Source organism: Plecotus auritus (assembly GCF_963455305.1).
Source record: "Plecotus auritus genome assembly, chromosome: 4".
In the NCBI taxonomy this organism is placed as follows: domain Eukaryota; kingdom Metazoa; phylum Chordata; class Mammalia; order Chiroptera; family Vespertilionidae; genus Plecotus; species Plecotus auritus.
In genome coordinates this window covers 109,576,976-109,601,236 of record NC_137775.1, presented here as the reverse complement: position 1 = coordinate 109,601,236, position 24,261 = coordinate 109,576,976, and the positions used below count along the sequence as shown (strand labels likewise).

Sequence of the window (24,261 nt, the reverse complement as noted above, 5' to 3'; positions counted from 1 at the left end):
TCAGTCCTGCAGTCAGTGTTGGGTTGCCGTGGTGACCCAGCACTGATTGCTACGGCTGCAGGCATGGTGGCCCAGCATGACTGCTGAGGGGCCTGAAAAGAGAAGCCGGGTCTGATCCGTAGCCTCTGTGGCAGCTGTTGATCAGCACTTGCCTCTCTCTTTCCGGGCCTGGTCAGCAGCCGGGCCTCCATTTCTCTCCAGGCCTCCACCGGGGCTGCTGATCAGGCCCCATTGATAGGCCCAGAGACACTGACTGGCATAGAAGCCGACCAATCAGAACCAAATCTGGGTGAATTTCGAGGAGCCAATGGCTGCCTAGGAGGCGGAGCTTTTGACACTGACTGGAATAGAAACTGACCAATCAGAACCAAATTGGCTGGCAAAGGAGGGCAGTTGGGGGCAAGATCAGGCCGGCAGAGGAGGGCAGTTGGGGACAATCAGGCCAGCAGGGGAGAGCAGTTGGGGTCGAGATCAGGCCAACAGGGGAGGGCAGTTGGGGGCCATCAGGCCGGCAGGTGAGGGCAGCTGGGGGGACTAGGCTTGCAGGAGAGGGCAGTTGGGGGTGATCGGGCCGGCAGGGGAGCAGTTAGGTGTTAATCAGGCTGGCAGGCAGAAGCGGTTAGGGGCAATCAGGCAGGCAGGCAGGCGAGCGGTAGCCAGCAGTCCTGGATTGTGAGAGGGATGTCCGAATGCTGGTTTAGGCCCCAAGGTTGTCCCAAATTGGAGAAGGTGCAAGCTGGGCTGAGGGACAACAGCCACCTCCCCCCAGTGCACGTTTTTCGTGCACCAGGCCTCTAGTATTAAAATAAAACAGTATTAGACAATAGTGATAAAATAGGTACTTGCAGATCACTTACCATAAAGAGGCAGACCAATGTTTTAAATCTTATTGGACCTACTTTCAGTTGGTTAGAGAAGGAGCATGGATATAGACTTTTTACTGTACTATATACTGCTTTTAATTTTTTTTAACTAAAAGCACACTTACATTACATTGCTTACTTACATTCTTAATGTGCACTATCATCTTATTATAGAAAAGCTATTTTTTTTTTTTGCAGTCTACAAAAAGAACGCAATATATAAAAACAAAAACAAAAACTTACAACGCTTCTCTCAGAACTAAGTTGGCTTTACACAAAGACACCTGGCACAAAATCAGTATATGATGGAATTTCAATATGGGTTTTTGGTGTGAGGGTGAGAGTAAATATAAGAAATTATCAAACTCTAAGGGAAATGATATAAGCAATTTTTAATTATTTTTAATAGAGTATGATACTACATTTGATTCAGAAATAGTTAAAAGGACAGAAATATGTGTTAGAGGTTGATGAGTTATTTCTTTTCGGAGGGGAATGAGGGGAGTGCAGAAAGAGAGGCTTTAGATAAAGAAATGCCCAAGCATATGTAGCATGCAGAATTAAACTATTCCTTTGGTAATATCCAAACTACCTAGATTTCTAAGATGTTGGTAGCACACCCAGGCTCCAAAGAGGAAATTAAAAGAGAAACATCATTACCTTTCCTGAACACAGGTTTATAGTTTTAGCATATTCTTCCACCTAGAAAAAGAAAAATGTTCCCCCTGGAAAAACTGAAAAGCAGTCTGAGGGAAATTCCAAAAAAACTGAACTACTTGGTAAAGAATGCCATTTAACAATTGAGGAAATTATATTAAATATATTAACTTGAAAAGAATAACGATATTATTAGTCAAACCAGGATTTCTCATCCTCAGCACTACTGGCATTCTAAGCTAGATAATTCTTTGTTGTGGAAGGCTGTCCTATGCATCTCAGGACTTTTAGCAGCAGCCACTAGGTGACAGTAGCACCTTCCTCTCCATTCCAGCGAATGCATTTCATTGGCAAATTCCAATCATGCATACATTCATCCCATAAATGACTCTCTTGTGTTCCAGGTACTCTATTAGATGCTAGAGATAAAATGATAAACCTAAACAGATATTATCCATGCCTTCATGGTGCTTACAGCCCTAGTCGGGGGACCAAAGAAATAAAAACACACACAACCAATGTAAGTACACAAATGTTTCTAAGTGTCAAAAGGAGAGCTACCTGTTCCAATGAGAATGTATAATAAGGATGCAAGCTCAAATATTTATTATTAAAAGACTAGAGGCCCAATGCATGAAATCGTGCAAGGGGCTCAGCCCTCACAGCCTTGGCGGCTGCCCCTGACCCTCACAACCCCAGCTTCATCCAGAAGGTCGTTCAGCTGTCCGGTCTAATTAGCATGTTACACTTTTATTATTATAGATTATTATAGATGTGCACATTCAAAAAGTTAACAGAGCTTGGCCGGTGTGGCTCAGTGGTTAAGCATCAACCTATGAACCAGATCGTCGTAATTCGATTACTGGTCAGGGCACTTGCCTGGGGTTTTGGGCTCGATCCCCAGTAGGTGGCATGCAGAAGAGGCAGCAGATCAATGATTCTTTCTTATCACTGATGTTTCTCTCTCTCTCACCCTCTTCCTTCCTCTCTGAAGTCAATAAAAACATATATATTTTTTTAATTGAGAGAGTACTGTAACCCTCCATCTGAGCTCTATACCTTGTTCTCATACTTCTTAGATTCAATGGCCTCTTGATTTCAATTGCTACCAATTGGGGGGCAGAGGGGTCCTCATAAAAATAAGGAGATCTAAATAGAAAGTCATGCATTATTATCAACCATTATTTTTCCCCAGTTTAAATTTAGCAAATATATTTTCACCTTCTGTAATCAGAAAGTACTTTTTTTCTTTCTAACAAATGCATTTAAAATATACCAAGAATCAAAGAGCCCTAGCTGGTTTGGCTCAGTGGATAGAGCATTGGCCTGTGGACTGAAGGGTCCCAGGTTTGATTCCGGTCAAGGGCATGTACCTTGGTTGCAAGATCCATCCCTGGCCCTGATCAGAGCATGTGTGGGAGGCAACCAATCAACGTGTCTCTCTTACATCGATGTTTCTCTCTCTCTGTGTGTGTCTCCCCCTCCCTTCCACTCTCTCTAAAAACTCGATGGAAAAATGTCCTCAGTGAGGATTAACAATATAAATAAATAAGTTAATTAAAAAAAAATACTTTAAACAGATCAGGAATTTCCGTGTCCAAGATTTTTTAATGACAAATGTCAGAATATTTTTTCATTGTTTGTTTTTACAAACTTCTCTTGTAATAAAATAATAATAGAAATAGTCCCAAATATTCATTTTTTATAATCCTCACCTGAGTATATTTTTTTCCATTGATTTTAAGAGAGTGTGGAAGGGAACAGGGACAGGGAGAGAAGAAAGAGAGACATCAATGTGAGAAACACACATTGATTGGCCGGCTCCCACACACCCTGACCTGTACCAGCCCTTGACATGGAAGTGAACCCTCAACCCTTCGGTGCACAAGGTGATGCCTAACCACTCAGCAATGCCAGCCAGGGCCCAAATATTCATTTTTGAAATGCTCAACCCCAGCACACTTATTTGAAAACTCATTATGTTCTCATTGTTGATTTCACATTTATATTAAAGAGGCAGATGACATACCATGCATGACATTCAGACACATGTCATCATAATGAAAATCAATAAATTTAGAACATCTGTCTTTTGGTAAAAATAAAAATGTAGTCTAAATTCAACAGCACTTTCACATACTCTGCCCCAGGGAACCTGTTGAAATATTAAAGATTTTCACTGTCCCCAACCCCTTATCCCCATCACTTGTAAAAATTTGCTCTGTTTTAGACATTGTTTGGACAATTTCAAATTTGTAAACTTGTGTAAAATGAACCACAGTGGCAATCTCCTTTAATAGTCTAAACTCTGGACTTCTTACCTATAACTATGAATGAATGATTCCATGAATGATCTTTAGTGCTATTCATTTAGGCTACAAATATTTCCTGAGGAACAACCAAAACAGAAAAAGATCCTGTGAGAAGGGCACTATTACTCTAGTGAGAATGCAGAAACCAGATTGCAAGTAAATACACACTACTAGTATGTCAGCTGGCAATACATGAAAGGAGAAACAATAGCCCGGCGGTGATTCAGCAGCTGAGCATCGACCTATGAACCAGGAGGTCACAGTTCGATTACCGATCAGGGCACAAGCCCAGGTTGTGGGCTCAATCCTCAGTAAGGGGCATGCAGGAGGCAGTTGAACAATGATTCTCTCTCATCATTAATGTTCCTATCTCTCTCTCCCTCTTCCTTCCTCTCTGAAATCAACTAAAAAAATAAAATAAATTAATTAAGATGTATTTAAAATTTTTAAACAGGGGAGAAACAATAAAGCAGGGGTATTATGGGAGGAGGAGACACTTGAAATTTTTGACAGGGAGCCCAGCAAAGTCCTCACTGGTAAGGTAACTTGAATAAATATCTAAAGGAAATGAGAGAGCAAGCCACTCATGTATCGAAGAAGAATATTCAACAGAGAAAGAACAAGAAGTGCAAAGGCCCTGAGGTGAGAGATATCTGGCATACTTGAGGAAGACCACAGTCAGAGTCAAGTGTGACTGAAGGAAGCAGGTAAGGGGAGGAGTGCTACTGGGTGATGTCTTAGAAGTACTTGGGGGAGGGGAGCGGGGCACTGAGCCTTGTTGGTTAGTTAGGACTAGCTTTTATTCTATGAATGAAATGGGAAGCCACTGAAGAATGTTAGGTAAAGAAGAGATGTGTCTGACTTGCACTATTTATGTCAGTCCAGACTCGTGAGTACTTAGTTTATTCTGTGGATGAAAATCCGTTGCGGTCATGTTTTGTTGTTGCTCCAAGAAGCTCTGCGGAACTCACTCAGCCTGACTCCTTGCTCTCCGTAACTGCCCATCTTTCTACCCATTCCTGACACCCTCGTGCCTCATCACGTTTTCCCTGCACCAGGAACTACTTTACTTCTCAAGGAGAACAGTGGTTAGAAGCCAAGGTCTGTGCACTAGGGGTGCTCCCTGCTCCCGGGTCCCAGCTTCCGGGCCTCACAGAACAGAGCTAGGAAATTTGTGTAGAATGCCAACTCAGTCGTATACACACATCTATTGTTCAGTACATGTCTGTGTAAACAGTCAACACCATGAGTTTACATCAATCCTTCTGATTCCATTCCATCACCACAAAATTCAGGCTAGCCTCTCCCTATTTGTAGCTCCTTTCTCCAACACTGGAAAACCTAGCTCTCGTTACCTACCACATATTTACGTATTGTTCGCTTATGGTATATCCGTAAAGCAGTTTCAGAGTTGCTAACCCACATCTGTGAGAAACTCATTTAACTCGCTGGGTTATACCACATCCGTGCAGTTCTTTGTCATTAGTTTTACAGTTATCCATTCAAGATACTGTTTCCCAGCCTAGCCGGCATGGCTCAGTGGTTGAGCGTCAACCTATGAACCAGGAGGTTTGATTCCCGGTCAGGGCACGCACCCAGGTTGCAGATTCGATCCCTAGTGCAGGGCATGCAGGAGGCAGCCAATCAACGACTCTCTCTTATCACTAATGTTTCTATCTTTCTCTCCCTCTCCCTTTCTCTCTGAAATCAATAAAAATATATTTTTTAAAAAGATACTGTTTTCCAGTTACTTAGATTAGCTCTTTTCTTTCCTATCCCTCTAAGTGTAAATTTTGCTATTCTTGTTGGTTCCCCATATCCTAGATCAGTGGTCGGCAAACTCATTAGTCAACAGAGCCAAATATCAACAGTACAACGATTGAAATTTCTTTTGAGAGCCAAATTTTTTAAACTTAAACTTCTTCTAACGCCACTTCTTCAAAATAGACGCCCAGACCGTGGCATTTTGTGGAAGAGCCACACTCAAAGGGCCAAAGAGCTGCATGTGGCTCACGAGCCGCAGTTTGCCAACCACTGTCCTAGATGGTTGTAATTACTTATTTAGGGGTATGTGAGACATTCCTACGGCTCTAAGTCAGAGCTTTACAAAAAGATATACCTGAGAAGTGTCTGTCTGCTATGCCAATCCATTCCCTCTTCTTTATACCCCTTTCCTGCCCATACCCACTAGGAACCAAGCTTCAGTCTGGTTTATCCTATCTGTATACCTTTCCCATAAATGAGCATATGCATGTATACTTCCTTATATCTTATTCTTTATTGCACAAAGGGTTGCACACCATAAATGGTCTTTTGCACTTTTTTTTCACTCAAAGGTACATGCTGGAAACCACTGTGCATCAGCTTAAAGAGCTGTTCCTGTTGTTGTTTTCAGCTGCGCCATATTCCACTGTATGAACCGAACCATAATTTACTCAACCATTCTATTATGTGTGGTCATTTAGGTTGTTTCCAACATTCTGCAAATCAAACAATGCTACAACTATTAACTTTTAATGGTGTAAGTGTTTTGCATTAATGCAGGCATGTTTTCAGTGTAGATTCCTAAAAACATCACAGGATAAGTGCATATATAGTTTGTTATATATAGCCAAACTTTCTTCCAGAAAATTTTACCTGTTTGTATTCCCACCCACAAAGTATAAAGTGCCCATTTCCCACAGTCTCTTCAACAAATGTGTTGTTATATGCTTAAATTTTTTATCAGGGAGACAAACTCTTCTTAGGAGAGAAAAAAATTTAAAAGTTCTAGCTAACTGGTCTATCCTGTGCCTATTTTATAAAGGAGAAAACAAACGCATAAAAATGGCAACAGAAGACTAATGCTACCCTCCTTTGACTGAATGCAGTAGAGAATTAAGGGTTTGACAAAGCTGCCCCTGGTTCCTTTCTGACCTCATCTCTCCATCTATTCCCAGCATTCTACTTGCTTGGGCCCAGTCCACATTAATGCCTAGATGAAGTGAGAATGAATGCAGCCCGGCTGGTGTTGCTCAGTGGTTGAGCTTCAACCTGTGAAACAGGAGGTTGTGGTTTGATTCCAGGTCAGGGGTCAGGGCACATGCCCAGGCTGTGGGTTCGATCCCAGTAGGGGGTGTGCAGGAGGCAGCTGATCAATGATTCTCTCTCATCATTAATGTTTCCTCCCTCTCTCTCTCCCCCCGCCCCTTTTTCTCTAAAATCAATAAAAATATATTAAGGGGGGGGAGGAAAGAAGGAATATAGGTTTCTCATGGCCCTGATTCCTCTGTCAGGGTTAAGGCATAGCCTTAATCTCTAAATTCCATCTAAATATTAATCAATATGCATTTAAAGAACAAGAATGGTATCTTCTGTCCAAAACAGACAGGGTGAGGCAATCTTTCCTTTACCCTCTTAGCGAATAGAGCTAGGAAATATGTGTATACACACTAACCCAGGTATATGCACATCTCTACATTTCTGTACCTGTATAAATATTAAAAGAGTTCATATTGATTCCTTCAATTCCAATCAACATCAAAAAGTTCATTTTAGCCTTTCCTATAATACAGACAGACCTTGTTTTATTGTGCTTCACAAAATATGTTGTGTTTTCCACACATTGAAGGCAAGACCCTCCAAGAGCAAGATTACAATTCCCTTCATTGTGATACTTGCTTTCAGCAGTGGTCTGGAACCAATCCCACTATTATCTCCAAGATATGCCTGTACTCTTCAATGTCACAAAACTGCTTCGGAGTTCACAGAAAAAATAGCTCTCACTGATCTATCATAGTCTTGATCTGACCACCTAAGTATTTTCAGACAGTAGAATTTACTATTATGCATCACACTGTCCAAACTTTGATAACATAGCACTCAAAAGTAGTCACATTACCAAAACAAGCACTCTTACTTTACTAATCTTGAAGTGAGATTACTTATCCATGTAAATCAGATCACTGTGATAATCTGAGTAAAGCAAATGTTATAATGATTGAACTATTACTTGAATCTAAGTCCTTACACTTTTGGAAGTTTTAATTATATTCAACCTATCAAAGACCCTGTAATTTCTATGGTCAAAATTTCCATTTTTAATATTTCTTTGGAAGAGCTGTTCACTTTGCTGAAATATACTTGTCAAAAACCAAAGAGAATTCGTAGGCAGCAAAGCAATTTCACTTCACCAGGAGGGGAATGTTGCATTTATTTCTCTACTTGTTTCACAATGAAAGCCCTGAAAGATGGCAGACTACAGACATGATGTTACTTGGGGACAGTGCCAACTTAGCTGAAAAGAAGTATTTTAATCAATTTTTAAAACATCAAACAGGGCTAGTATACATTGTGGACTAAAGACCTGTCAAATCTCATCTCTATTAGGTTAAATCTTCACCAAATAATTTTGTCTTAAAAAGTAACCACATGGCCTGGTGACAAGCATGGCTCAGTGGTTGAGCATCAACCTATGAACCAGGAGGTCACAGTTCAATTCTCGGTCAGGGCAAATGCCCAGGTTGTGGGCTCGATCCCCTGTATGGGGCATGCAGGAGGCAGCCAATCAATGATTCTCATCATTGATGTTTCCATCTCTCTCCCCTGCTCCCTTCCTTTCTGAAATCAATAAAAATATATTTTTAAAAATATAACCACATGGATTTATAAGTTTAGTCACTAACTCTCATTTCTAAACATTTTAACTTCTGTTTTAAATGTAAAATATGTATCTTGAAAAGTTACATTTATTGCATAACTTAACATACTATGTTTTAGGGGTTTGCATAAACAACTCTTGAATATAAATTAACAATTTCCTATTTTAAGCGTTTTTGCATTACAGTAATCATTTAATAAATTCTTACAAGTGAGCTTCTATGTTGACTACAGGAAATATATAAAGCTGTGCTTAAATGTCTGTTTCTTCTACTTACCTCTGTGCTCCCTGAGACAACAGCTTTGTCCACATTCACTGATAACGGTTCTTCCATCTGGCACACTCCCAGTGACCACTCTACACAGCGGTGATGAGCCCAACAAGTGCCTAAGATCATTAAAGGGAAAAGGAGCATATGAATAACATTAATAATAGGAACACTAATAAGGAAAGACATAAAACCCCCAAATCCACTCTAAAGTGCAAATCGCAAAAAGGCACTAAAGCAGCCCTTCTCAAAACATGGTCCTGTACCAACTGGGAACTTGTCAGAAATACAAAATGTCAGACCCCAACAAACACCCATCGAACAAAAACTCTTGCAGTGGTGCCAGAAATCAATGTTTCAGCAAGCCCTCCAGGTGATTTTGATGAACACAGAAGACTGAGAATCACTGAATTAGAAGTTATTTCTCCAACAACAACAAAATCAGTTTTTTAGTCATTTTATTTAAATACTAGAGGCCCGGTGCACGAATTCATGCACCAGTGGGGTCCCTCGGCCTGGACTGCGGGATCGGGCCGAAACCAGCTCTCTGACATCCCCCCAGGGGTCCCAGATTGCGGGAGGGCACAGGCCAGGCAGAGGGACCCCACCGATGCACAATTGGGGCCAGGGAGGGATGTGGGAGGTTGGCCAGTTGGGGAGGGACCGCAGGAGGGCTCCAGGGCGTGTCCAGCACATCTCGCTCAGTCCCAATCAGCTGGACCCCAGAAGCAAGCTAACCAATTGGTCGGAGCATCTGCCCCCTGGTGGTCAGTGCAAGCCATAGCAACTGGTCAACCGGTCAACTGTCTGTCCCCTGGTGGTCAGTGCATGTTAGAGTGAGGGGTTGAGCGGCCTTAGCATATCATTAGCATATTACTCTTTGATTGGTTGAACAGACGAAAGGACAGACACTTAGCATATTAGGCTTTTATTAAATAGGACTAGAGGCCGGTGCATGAATTCGTGCACAGGTGGGGTCCCTCGGCCTGGCCGGTGATTGGGACCGTCTCACCCAGTCCCAATAGGGGCTGGTAGGGGTTGGCCGGCCAGGGGGAGGGACCGCGGGAGGTCGGCTGTGGGAGCACACTGACCACCAGGGGACAGCTCCTGCATTGAGCATCTGCCCCCTGGTGGTCAATGCACATCATAGCTATTGGCCGGTCATCTACTTGTAATGGTCACTTAGACTTTTATATAGATTACTGGAAGGTATTTTATTTGGACTCTTACACATCTATATATATAAAAGCCTAAGCAACCGACCGTCCGACTGGTACCTATGATGTGCAATGGCCACCAGGGGCAGACACTCCAACCAGTAACTATGACATGCACTGACCAACTAGGGGGCAGACACTCAGCACAGGAGCTGCTGAGCTGCGGTGACTAGGCAGCTGCAGTTCTCGGGTGACACAGCCAGAACCAGAGAGGCAGGAGCCCGATTCCAGGAACCCTTAGGGGATGTTGGAGAGCCAGTTTCGGCCTGATCCCCAAAGGTCAGGCCAAGGGACCCCACCTTGTGCATGAATCCATGCACCAGGCCTCCAGTAAAATATAAAGGACATAATTTAATACTTTGTTTATGACAAACAGGCTATATGGCAAATAGGCTACAATATATCAGTACACCTCTATTTTGCTCTATCCCACACCCACCAAGAGTACACATCATCACTGATAACAGCTCAGTCATTAAATTCTCTATCACAGAGCACTTGAAGCACTATCAATATGCAGTTCATCTATGGAATGAACTTTACTCAAAACTCCAGCAGTACCATCTCATGAGTACACACTACTATCTACACTAATAAAAGAGAAATATGCAAACTGACCGTCACTTTGCGGCGCCCACCAGCCAATCAGGAGTGAGTATTCAAATTAACCTGACAAAGATGGCGGTAGCCCCACCCACCAGCCACTCCGTGCCTCTGGGCAGCACGCATGCAGGCACAGAGCGGCCAGGCAGGGCGGGAGGTGCAGGGAGCTATAGGAGCGGTGCTCCGGCCGGAGCAAATACTGAAGGCGGCGGCCAGAACCAAGGCCTGGGTCCCGGATGCCGGAGGAAAACCGGTGCCGGCAGCCAGGGAAAGGAAGGCCTATTGCACGAATCTTCGTGTAACAGGCCTCTAGTTCTGTTATAATGGGATACCCACACGGCTAAGAACTAATATTCTTTACTCCTACAGTAAATATACCACACTGCCATGTTCCCCAAGTTCTCACCGATCCCTTTAAAATGTCCTCTGTCTTCAACTGTCAGATCACCATGGCATTGCTGCCTACATAAAAGTAAATGCAGCTCTGACCGGTTTAGCTCAGTGAATAGAGCGTCAGCCTGCGGACTGAAGGGTCCCAGGTTCAATTCCGGTCAAGGGCATGTACCTTGGTTGTGGGCATGTACCTTGGTTGTGGGCACGTCCTCAGTAGGAGGTGTGTAGGAGGCAGCTGATCAATGTCTCTCTCTCATCGATGTTTCTAACTCTCTATCACTCTCCCTTCTTCTCTGTAAAAAAAGTCAATAAAATATATATTTTTTTAAAAAAGTAAATGCAGACCCACAACGGCGGCACCCCAGGAACAGCTGCGAGCCCCAGAACAACGCTCCCCAACTGGCGCAAGCACACGGGTTCAGAGGAGCTCTACACTCCACCACGGAAAGGTCAGATTTCGCCTGGGATAAGGAGAGAGAGAACTACATAACCAGACACCCAGAGAAGAGAGACCATGGGGAGACAAAGAAGCAGCCCGCATATGAAAGAAAAGCAGGCATCACCAGAAAAGGAAGTAAACGAAATGGAGGCAAGCAACCTTCCAGAAAAAGAATTCAGAGAAATGGTCATAAGGTGGCTGAAAAGAATGGAAGACAAATTCGACAATATGAGCAAGAACCAAGAGGAAATGAAGAAGAACCAAGAAGAAATGAAAAATGACATCGCTGCTGTAAAGAACTCAATAGAAAGCATCAAGAGTAGACTAGAAGAAGCAGAGGACCGCATCAGTGAGCTAGAAGACAAGATGGAAAAAAATACCCAAGAAAAGCAACTTCTAGAAAAAAAAATTAAAAGGCAGGAGGAGAGTCTAAGGGAACTTTGGGACAACACGAAACAAAACAACATCCGCATAATAGGGGTTCCAGAAGGAAAGGAAGCTGAGCAAGGAATAGAAAACCTCTTTGAAGAAATAATGACAGAAAATTTCCCAGATATAGGAAAGAAAAAACACACACAAATCCAAGAAGCTCACAGAGTCCCAAGCAAAATGAACCCCAAAAGACCGACACCAAGGCACATTATAATTAAATTGGCAAACACCAACGACAAAGTAAGAATCTTAAAAGCAGCAAGAGAGAGACAGAAAGTTACATACAAAGGAACCCCCATCAGACTAGCAACTGATTTCTCAACAGAAACTCATCAGGCCAGAAGGGAATGGAATGAAATATACAAAGTCATGCAAAGGAAGGGTCTGAATCCAAGAATACTGTACCCAGCAAGGCTGTCAATCAAAATTGAAGGTGAAATCAGGAGCTTCACAGACAAAAAAGGACTAAGGGAATTTATTACCACCAAACCAGCAATGCAAGAAATGCTAAAGGGTCTGCTGTAAAAAAAAAAAAAAAGAAAGAAACAGGAAGCGAAGAAGTAACACAAGGGTAAAGAATAGGAATGGCGACAAATAAGTACCTATCAATAATAACTTTAAATGTAAATGGATTAAATGCCCCAGTCAAAAGACATAGGGTAACGGATTGGATAAGAAAACACGACCCATATATCTGCTGTCTACAAGAAACCCACCTCAGAAAAAAAGACGCACACAGACTGAGGGTGAAGGGATGGAAAAAGGTTTTCCAGGCAAATGGAACTGAAAAAAAAGCTGGGGAAGCAATACTTATTTCTGACAAATTAGATCTCAAACTGAAGGACATAACAAGAGATAAGGAAGGCCATTTCATAATACTAAAGGGAGCAATCCAACAAGAAGAAATAACTCTGGTAAACATATATGCACCCAATACAGGAGCACCCAAATACATAAAAAAACTCCTGGAGGATATCAAGGGAGAGATTGACAGCAATACAATCATAGTAGGGGACTTTAATACCCCACTATCACCACTGGACAAATCCTCTAAACAAAACATCAGCAAAGAAACATCAATCCTAAATGACTCACTAGACCAGATGGAATTAATTGACATCTTCAGAACATTTCACCCCAAAGCCACAGAATATACATTCTTCTCAAGTGCACATGGGTCATTTTCAAAGATAGACCATATGTTGGGACATAGGCAAAGTCTCTTCAAATTCAAGAAGATAGAAATCATATCAAGCATCTTCTCAGACCACAGTGGCATAAAACTGGAAATCAACTACAATAAAAACAACCCAAAGAAATCAAACACATGGAGACTAAACAGCATGCTATTAAACCATGACTGGGTTACCAGAGAGATCAAAGAAGAAATAAAAAACATCATGACAACAAATGACAATGAAAACACTACAATCCAAAATCTATGGGACACAGCGAAAGCAGTCCTGAGAGGGAAGTTCATAGCTCTACAAGCCTACTGCAAAAAACAAGAAACAGGGGTAATAAATTACCTAACCCAACAACTCAAAGAGTTAGAAAAAGAGCAACAAGAAAAGCCCAGTGTAAGCAGAAGGAAGGAAATAATAAAGATCAGAGCACAGATAAACGACATAGAGACCAAAGAAACAATACAAAAGATCAACAAAACCAAGAGCTGGTTCTTTGAAAGGATAAACAAGATTGATGAACCTCTAGCCAGGCTCACCAAGAAGCAAAGAGAGAGGACCCAAATAAACAAGATCAGAAATGAAAGAGGTGAAATAACAACAGATCCCGCCGAAATACAAAGGATTGTTAAAAAATACTACGAACAACTCTATTCCAACAAACTGGACAACCTGGAGGAAATGGACATATTCCTAGAAAAATATAACCTTCCAAAACTCAGTCAGGAAGAATCTAAACAGCTCAACATGCCAGTAACTATGGAAGAAATTGAAGCAGTCATCAAAGAGCTTCCAGCAAACAAAAGCCCGGGGCCAGACGGCTTCACAGGAGAGTTCTACCAAACATTCAAGGAAGAACTAAAACCTATCCTCCTCAGACTATTCCAAAAAATTCAAGAGGAAGGAACACTTCCAAGCTCCTTCTATGAAGCCAGCATCACCCTAATACCAAACCCAGATAAAGACAACACAATGAAAGAGAATTACAGGCCAATATCCCTCATGAATGTAGATGCCAAAATCCTCAATAAAATTCTAGCAAATAGGATCCAGCAGTACATCAGAAAGATCATACACCATGACCAAGTAGGATTTATCCCAGGAATGCAAGGATGGTTCAATATCCGCAAATCAATAAATGTGATACATCACATAAACAAATTGAGAGATAAAAATCACATAGTCATATCAATTGATGCAGAAAAAGCATTTGACAAAATCCAAACCCTTTCTTGATAAAAACTCTCAACAAGGTGGGAATAGAAGGATCATACCTCAACATAATAAAAGCTATATATGATAAACCCACAGCTAACATCATACTCAATGGGCAAAAACTAAAACCATTGCCCCTAAGAACAGGAACAAGACAGGGATGCCCACTCTCACCACTCCTGTTTGACATAGTACTGGAAGTATTAGCCACTGCAATTAGACAAGAAGAAGAAATAAAAGGCATCCAAATTGGAAAAGAAGAAGTAAAGCTGTCCTTATTTGCAGATGACATGATATTGTACATAAAAAACCCGAAAGACTCCATCAAAAAACTAACAGACTTAATAAATGAATTCGGCAATGTAGCAGGATACAAAATTAACACCAAGAAATCTATGGCATTTCTATACACCAACAATGAACTTACAGAAAGAGAGACTAAAAAAGCAATCCCATTTTCCATCGCACCAAAAAAATTAAGATACTTAGGAATAAACCTAACCAAGGATGTAAAAGACCTATATGCGGAAAACTACAGGACACTGAAAAAAGAGATAGAGGAAGATGTAAACAGATGGAAGAACATACCATGTTCATGGATTGGTAGAATCAACATCATTAAAATGTCCATACTACCCAAAGCAATCTATAGATTCAACGCACTCCCCATTAAAATACCAACGGCGTATTTCACAGACCTAGAAAGAACTCTCCAAAAATTCACCTGGAATAAAAAAAGACCCCGAATAGCCACAGCAATCCTGAGAAAGAAGAATAAAGTAGGAGGGATCTCAATACCAGACTTCAAGCTGTATTACAAAGCCACTGTCCTTAAAACAGCCTGGTACTGGCACAAGAACAGACATATAGATCAATGGAACAGAATAGAGAACCCAGATATCGACCCAAACCAATATGCGCATTTAATATTTGACAAAGGAGGCATGAGCATACAATGGAGTCAAGACAGTCTGTTTAATAAATGGTGTTGGGAAAATTGGACAGATACATGCAAAAAAATGAAACTAGATCACCAACTTACACCATACACAAAAATAAACTCAAAATGGGTACAGGACTTAAATATAAGACGGGAAACCATAAAAATATTAGAGGAATCCACAGGCAGCAAAATCTCAGACATATGCCAAAAGAACTTTTTCAGTGATACTGCCCCTAGGGCAATGGAAGCCAAACAGAAAATAAACAAATGGGACTACATCAAAATAAAAAGCTTTTGCACAGCAAAAGAAACCATCAACAAAACAACAAGAAACCCCACTGTATGGGAGAACATATTTGCAAATGGTATCACTGATAAAGGTTTAATTTCCAACATCTACAGGCAACTTATACAACTTAATAAAAGGAAGATAAAGGATCCAATAAAAAAATGGGCAACGGACCTAAATAGAATCTTTTCGAAAGAAGACAGAAGGAAGGCCAAGAGACACATGAAAACATGCTCAAAGTCACTAATTATCCGAGAGATGCAAATCAAAACGACAATGCGATACCATCTCACACCTGTCAGAATGGCTATCATCAACAAATCAACAAACGACAAGTGTTGGCGAGGATGCGGAGAAAAAGGAACCCTCGTGCACTGCTGGTGGGAATGCAGACTGGTGCAGCCACTGTGGAGAACAGTATGGAGTTTCCTCAAAAAACTGAAAATGGAACTCCCATTTGACCCAGTAATCCCACTCCTAGGAATATATCCTAAGAAACCAGAAACACCAATCAGAAAGGATATATGCACCCCTATGTTCATAGCAGCACAATTTGCAATAGCTAAGATTTGGAAACAGCCTAGGTGCCCGTCAGCAGATGACTGGATCAGAAAACTATGGTACATCTACACAATGGAATACTATGCTGCCGTAAAAAAGAAGGAATTACTACCATTTGTAGGCACTTGGATGGAATTAGAGAACATTATGCTAAGTGAAATAAGCCAGTCAATGAAAGAAAAATACCACATGATCCCACTCATTTGGGGATAATGAAAAACATTATAAACTGATGAACAAAAAGATAGTTACAGAGGCAGTAAAGCATCAAACAGACTGTCAAATTACAGTGGTAAGGTTAGGGAGAGGTGGGGGAAATAAGAGATCAACTGAAGGACTTATATGCCTGTATATAAGAGTAACCAACGGATGCAAAACATTGGGGGGTGAGGGCATGTATGGGAGTGGGGTGGGGTTGGGGGGCAATGGTAAGATATGTACACATATAATACCTTAATAAAAATTTGAAAAGAAAAAAAAAAAAAAGTAAATGCAAATATTTATGAAAGCATCTAGTCCAGGGTCAGCTCTATGCAGATGCTAAACTAAATTAGCTCAACATAATTAGACAATGTATTTTACCTAAATAGGATACTTAACAATGACATTTTTTACAATGTGATCATAATTATTTCTAGATGAAAGGTATTTACTATGAAGTTGGTAATTCACTAAAATTAAGATGCTTAAAGAATCAAGAGGTAGTTATGACTGAAGACCAGCTCCTACCTGTGGGATCAAATAAGGCTTGGACATCAATGGCGTCGGGAAGACCGACAAGACTGAGCTCATCCCATAACTGAATAACCTGGTCATCAGAAGCAGTCTGCGTGCTCACACTCACACACGATACTGTATTCTGCTGAGGAGACCGTTCTCTGGGGAAATAAAATAAAACCGATGTGAAAGTGATAACAACCAAAATGTTTTCCATTTTATAAGTTAAATATCACGTATTGCCAGGTCATCTTTAATTTATTAGGCATAAGCTATCATAAAACAACTTTTAGAATACATCTATTATTACTCATACATAGTGTAAAATGTTTTGTCATGTAAGCAACAACTAAAAGGTCTCTAAATCAGTAAAAAATGTAAAAATCACAGTTTCACATTTATATTGCCATTCTATAACTATTTTTTTAAACTTGAGCTCTAAAATTCTTATCAGGAGTCATATTTTATCATATAAAGTGAATATTCTCTTTGGTCTTTCTTTAAAGCTTATAAAACTTAACTCATTCAAATCAGAAATTTAATTTGCTTTTTTGTAAGTGAGGACTACAACCGCAGAGCTGGCAGTTGTTTACGTAAAGAAAGGTTATTTCTCAGGGGAAATGAGAATGCACTAAGTGTGAAGAGGGAGGCGTGGGAGCAGAACGTGTCAGCTGGAGCTGTTATGGTCCCCTCGACAAATCTCGGCAGCTGGTCCGCCGCAGGATGTTTCAGGTTCTCTCTACCAAGACTGCACCTCTCAAGTCAGAAGTAAAAAGGCAAAAGCAAAATAGCCATCAGTGGGTTGGGGACAAAGAAGGAGATGATGTAACAGCAAAAACCACAGTATACAAATGAACACTGAATAAGGTATACAATAAATGGGAGATTTCAGACTTCCAAGGCCCTTAGACTTCAGGTATTAATTAAGATAATTACGTAAATAACGACTGCTATTGCATTCAAACATGAAGCATGGGCACCCAGGTAGCTGTCAGTAAAACGCTCATGTCTGCTGATGGCACAGTATTTGACCTACCATCTGGATTAAATGCTACGGAATTACGCACTATTGAATATAGATCACAACTCACTGCACTTCTGTCTGCTGGGTATTTATAATGATTCCTATTAAGAGAATATCAGCACAATGACCAGGGTACTAAACTTTTATACCTAGAATCACTAAAAGAAAAAAAAGTATTAACATATTTCAATAAGTACATTTAAATATCAAACCACGTAAAAATGACCAATATGTTTTATGTTTAGCATTAGAAATTCATAGACTTAATTTTTTTTTAAATATATATTTTACTGATTTTTTACAGAGAGGAAGAGAGAGGGATAGAGAGTTAGAAACATCGATGAGAGAGAGAGACATCGATCAGCTGCCTCCTGCACGCCCCCTACTGGGGATGTGCCCACAACCCAGGTACATGCCCTTGACTGGAATCGAACCTGGGACCCTTCAGTCCGTAGGCCGACACTCTATCCACTGAGCCAAACCAGTTAGGGCTAGACTTAATTATTTTTTTTTAGAAAGTTTAGCATACTATGCTATCTTTAAATTCTCATTTTTCTAAATGTCCACAGAAAATGAGAACTCTTTCTTATAAATATAATCTCCATTCCTACAAATATAGTCTTCATTGTTAATCATTATTATTTTATTGGGAGGGGGAAAAGACTAATAGCCCATTTATAATGACTAATGTACCGTTTTTGACATATTTCCTTCGTACCAGTATTTTATGGGAGGATGCGTATAAAAACCAATGGGATGGCTAACCAGTCTATTACTAACCAACTCCTAACCCAAGGCTTAATCAAATTACCCCTTCAGGTTTGCAACCAATTTGTACATATGCACCCAATCAGTAAGATGCCAATGTCAACCCTAAAGATGACAGCAACCCTCCTTGGGAAAGAGCATCAAGAGAAGCCAGATGAAGAACATACCCCCAAAATTTTAAGTCTAAACAAAAGGAAAGAAGAAATAAACCCTTTATTATATAGTCTTCTATTTAGCAAACCAAGAAGGAAGAACTATTTAAAAACCTCCTTTACAAATAAAGAAAAACACAAAAAAACAACAACCAACTAGCTGTTCATCTAATTTACAGCCCATTAGTTACATATTCTGTAAATATTTAAAATCACTACCAACCTAAATTAATTGTTTACTCTTAAATGATTTCCAAATTTTATAAATGTGCTTTATTCCTAAGATCCACTAACTGGCTTATTACTATTACTTAATAACTTGGTAAACACTAAGTGTGTATAAAGACTTTCATTAAAACCAAAAAAGGCTATTTTTACATAATAAACATCTTAGCTCATAAACATTTTCACTAAAAATTAGCTTATAAAATAAGTACGTTACTGAAGCCCAACTGTATTCCCCAGAACAGGTGTTGATATAATTGCCATTATTCAAAGCAGAACATGAAGATATAAGATATAACCTGGTCCAATCCATAAATTTGTATTATTGATGGACGTTGTAATGGGGGGATGGGTATAAAAACCAATGGAATGGATAATCAGTCTATTACTAACCAGTCCTAACCAGCAGCTCAATCAAATTTACCTGTCAGGTTTTAAGATGCTAATGTCAACCCTGAGGACAGCAGCCCTTCTTAGGATTACAGCAGTCCTCCTTAGGATAAAACCACTCATTTTATCACAATGGGAAAGCTTGTATGATTAAAATATCAGGACTCCAGATACAGTACTTCTAAACTTCCTTAAACTGTTCCACCTTAAATTCTTTTAAAAGATTCTCTCTTGTGATTGTTTCATTTCCTACTTCAGGTCTTCAAGGCATTGGCAGCCGTCCAAAAGAAGGAACCAATCAAATAGGTACAACACAACAATGCCTTAGAACTTAACTCTGGAGAGAGGCCAGACAAGCACTTGGAGGATGACATCATCACCCTCCAGGGGCAGAACTGGTGAGCCTTCCAAGCTAAATTAATTTTACACTTTCTTGTGGACCTCAGAAAATTCTGTTCTCTCGACTACCAAAGGCAAATCCAAAGATTAATAAAATGGCCTTTAACTAAAACTCTACAACATATAAAGAGATTTTTAACTCAGAAAGCAAAAGTATTAGACAAAAGTTTTCAATATAAATATATAGATATACAAATATTTTTGTTTCGTTTTAAAAAAAAGAACATCTTTAACTTCAGAAAGGGCATTCTCAGCATATAATTACTACTTAGAAAGAAAGCAAGTCCATACTACATTGTGATAAGAGTTTACAAGACAACTCAACATTCTCTGAACCATAAAAATAAATCAATAAATGGCACATAAAGAACATTAGTGAAAAACACTTTGATTTTGCTGTTCTCTTATTATATTCTTACAAACCAATAAAAACTTATTTAGAGGAAGGAAAGACTTCATTAATTTTTTTACCTTCTTTTCCATTTACATTATGTTCTTTAAAGTTTTCTTCCACAAGTTAACTTTTGTGATCACATTGATTTTGTTAATCTACAGTTAAGATAGCAAATTTTTAAAAATAAGAAAGAAATTTTGAGAAAAGGAGTGTTTGTTGGGTTAATGCTGAGTCATAGAGCACCCTATGAAAGTTGAAAACATGAGAAACTGTTCAGTATCACCATTTATACAGTCACAAACAATGCAATAAAGAGAAGTTATATAGTCATAATGCATTCCAGCCACTTAAATTAAAATTGCTTACTTTTGCCCTAGCCAATTTGGCTCAGTGGTTGGAACATCGGCCCTTGGACTGAAGAGTCCCAGGTTCAATTCCATACCTGGGTTGCAGGCTGGATCCCCCTGACCCCAGTAGGGGCGCGTGCAGGAGGCAACCAATTGATGTCTCTCTCTCACATCCATGTTTCTCTCTGTCTCTCCCACTCCCTTCCACTCTCTCTAAAAATTAATGAAAAAAATATGTCCTTAGGTGAGGCTTAACAAAACAAAAACAAAAAATTGCTTACTTTCTCTGTCCTCTCTGTTTTCGTGGTGCTGAGTTCTGAATTTTCTCACAGGTCCCATTGCTGTTGTCATCAATGTCCTTCTTGCTAGAAGGTTGGCTTTTCCACGGCAAGATAAATCCAGGCGTTACTCTAAATTGTCTTAAGTCTCCTTGTCCTAAGGAACTTTTTTCACCACAGTAACAAAAAGCACAGAGCTGTTCACTGGTAGAAATCAAAGTAAGGGAGACAGAGAAAGAGAAATTTAATTCTTCAAAGTGACAGCTACAGATAGCTGTGCTTTAAAATTAAATATTGTGTTTTTAGTACGACATTTTTAAATACTAGTATGTCTACAGCAGCGGTGGGCAAACCGCGGCTTGCGAGTGACATGCGGCTCTTTGGCCCCTTGAGTGTGGCTCTTCCACAAAATACCACGGCCTGGGCGAGTCTATGTTGAAGAAGTGGCGTTAGAAGTTTAAGTTTAAAAAATTTGGCTCTCAAAAGAAATTTCAATCATTGTACTGTTGATATTTGGCTCTGTTGACTAATGAGTTTGCCGACCACTGGTCTACAGTGTAAGAGCAATTAAGTTTAATAACAATTATACATTTGCAATTCTACTTTTCCACAGGATGCTTTTTTTAAAATAACATACCAAATCAAAAAATTATAGTTTGTACTTAAAAACAGGATTTTCTTTTAAATCTGATTCAAGAAACTCAAAGTATTAACAAGAATAAAGAAAGTAAAGTTAAGACTGGGGAAAAGAATAGGGTTTAATGGCCACACAATTACATACCAGCTCTGTAAAATAAGTGGCAACAAGTTTTTATTTAACCACCAGATAGAACATTCTTTATGCACGATATATTACCACACACACAGACACAGGGAGAGATATGAAAACATAAATGTAAGTGGTTTCTGGGCTGAAGAGTTAACGAAGGGAGGAGTGAAAAGGGTTCGACAGGAATGGGAAAGGTTGAAGAAGGGGAGCAAGGACTGGGAGAGCAGAGAAACCGTTTCCTAGGATACACTGTAATGACAGGTACCTGACATTATGCAATTATGAAAACTATGTAATACAAAGAATGAACCCTAGTGTAAACTATGCACTTCAGTCAGTAATAATGTGTCACAGCTGGTGTATCAGTTGTAACAAATGTACCACACTAATGAACAATGCTAACAATAGGGGAAATAGAGGCAGGAGAAAGTTGGCACTGGGAACTCTCTACCATCCACTTGATTTTTCTGTATACCTGAAATTGTCCTAAACAATAAAATCTATTAATTTTTTTAAAGAAACTATTTTAAAAGTTAAAGGACAAGAACAATATATGCTTGCGGAATGTATGCTTAATGAGGGACCTCAGAAAGAACAGAATGAAAAGTACTGTCTCTCTTGGATATATTTCTTTTCACTCCTCATTTACAACAGCTCCACCCAAATCTTTCTTCCCAGGAATCAAAGTTTCCGCCATCACCTCTGCCGTATCTACCCCACGAACTTCATAATGTCTTGCATTAACAGGTGATAGAAATAATCGCTTTTAGGTAATTTTTTTATTTGAAGATCTAATTGGCTTTATTAAGTGATTCATGAATTGGGCAGTATCCCATCTAGCAACTAGAAAGGGCTCTCAATAATTTTTTTTAATGTAAGTTAAATTCATATTGGGTCTCTCTCAACTAATTTCCTTTTATTTATGAAAGTTGCCTATTTATGTTTTTCCAATATTACCTATTTCAATTTAATGATAAATGTGTTGCCCCTGGATACACACACACACACACACACAATTAAATGTTGTCTACTTTCAGAGTAGAGTCAAATAGAAAAAAACAATTTTTTTCTTGCCTAAAAGATACTACCACCAGTATCCTTTGCCAGTGTCTTGTTAATTTTATAACTTCCTGTGTGTAATTCTCTCTGCACTATTAAGCTGACATTTCTCTCCGCATACCCTTCTCTCCCCTGCAAACATTAGCTATGAGCAGCAACAGTTGGGCTGACACCAGCCTCACTGACAACACTGATTAGAAAGCCAAGCAATACTTTTAAAGTATTGATAGGAAATATCTTAACTATTTAAAACCATCACTCAAATGTAAAAGTATTGCTTTGGCCAGTGTGCTAAATGGTTAGAGCACTGGCCCATGCACCAAAGTGTCATGGGTTCAATTCCTGGTCAAGGGCACATACCTGGGTTGCAGATTCGATCCCTGGCCCTGGTCAGGGTGCATCTGGGAGGCAACCAATTCGATGTGTCCCTCTCATATCCAGGTTCTCTCTCTCTCTCCCTCTCTCTCTTTCTCTCTCCCCCCTTTCTTTCTCCCCCACTGCCCTCCCCCTTCTATTCTCTCTAAAAATCAATGGGAAAATAGGTCAGGATTAACAAAAACAACAACAACAAAAGTGAAGGTGTAATAAAATCATTCCTAGGCTTATAAGACCTCAGAAATTTTAACATACAATAGGCCCGCATGAAAATATTTTTAGAGAAGTACTCAAATTATTGAAGCATTAGGAAAGGTTATAAGAGATGTAGAAAGAAAGTTGAACATCTCAGAGTAATTTGTTAACTTTGAGGGTCACAAGGGCAACCCCTGGTCTCCACTTCGGATTTAGAAAGCTGCAGAGCATTGCTCCCTCCTTGCCACCAACACTCGCCAGACAATCTACAAATTCACTTCTGTTGGCCCCATCAGATTGCAGGAGTTGCAGGGCCACCAATTCACCTTCAACTGAAGGACAGGCATTTCCATACAGAGATAAGATACAAGCACCTGCTGCATCCAGGGAAGAGGCCCCCTTATGTCTTACAAGCAGGATAAGAAGAATTCAGCAAAAAAATTTAAGAAACTGATGAAGGCTGAGTGTCAGAATGTAAAACATCCATGACCTACAGACACAAGAGGAATCTGTCTGTGGACCTCCCAGGTGCCCAGGTGCATGGATGGGGAAGAGTCCCGAGGATGTGCCAATCATGGTACTAGCTGGGGGAGGGGAATCTGGGAAGTCACAAAGACCCACCCAGATTGTCTCTCCCATTTTCCCTGGGAAACAAAAACCTTAAGCTGGTGGGAGGACAGCAAAAATCACCATGCTGCAATGGTGATGACCAACTGTGGATGGAGGAATAGAATTAGAGGGAGAGACTTTTAACCCTGGACAAGGAACAAGACTACATCCTGGACCCAGGTCTCCCACAGCTGGGGCAATGGCAGGACAACTGAGAATACCCATCCTTGAAACCTAAGGGCACTGTGCCTACCTTAGAATCAAGTTGAATCGGAACAAGAAGCATCCTTCCTACTCACTCTCCAGTGGAATTCTCACACATCACTAGTGGGAGCACAAAACAGTACAGTGCACGAGGAAACACGGTGTTTTCCTTTAAAATGATCTCTTTCCCAGGCATTTGCCCAAATGAAATAAAAACCCTATGTTCACACCAAAACCTAGAAGAGACTATTTACACCAATTTTATTCATAACTGGCAACAAATGGAAACTGCCCAAATACTCTTTACTGAGAAATGCATAAAAACCACTGTGGTAGGCAAC

General features: G+C 40.2%; 1 protein-coding gene across 14 annotated transcripts in view; it reads right to left on the bottom strand.

The window, feature by feature from the left end:
- The window catches only part of KMT2C (lysine methyltransferase 2C), a 274,626-nt gene that overhangs the window by 137,606 nt on the left and 112,759 nt on the right, over nucleotides 1-24,261 (bottom strand). For all 14 annotated transcript variants that reach the window (XM_080665925.1, XM_080665931.1, XM_080665933.1 and 11 more), the window contains 3 exons: nucleotides 20,713-20,913; nucleotides 16,745-16,893; nucleotides 8,749-8,858 (listed from right to left, as the gene is read on the bottom strand). In XM_080665925.1, the coding sequence (XP_080522051.1) occupies nucleotides 8,749-8,858; nucleotides 16,745-16,893; nucleotides 20,713-20,913 (460 nt within the window). The remainder of the gene's footprint in view (nucleotides 1-8,748; nucleotides 8,859-16,744; nucleotides 16,894-20,712; nucleotides 20,914-24,261) is intronic.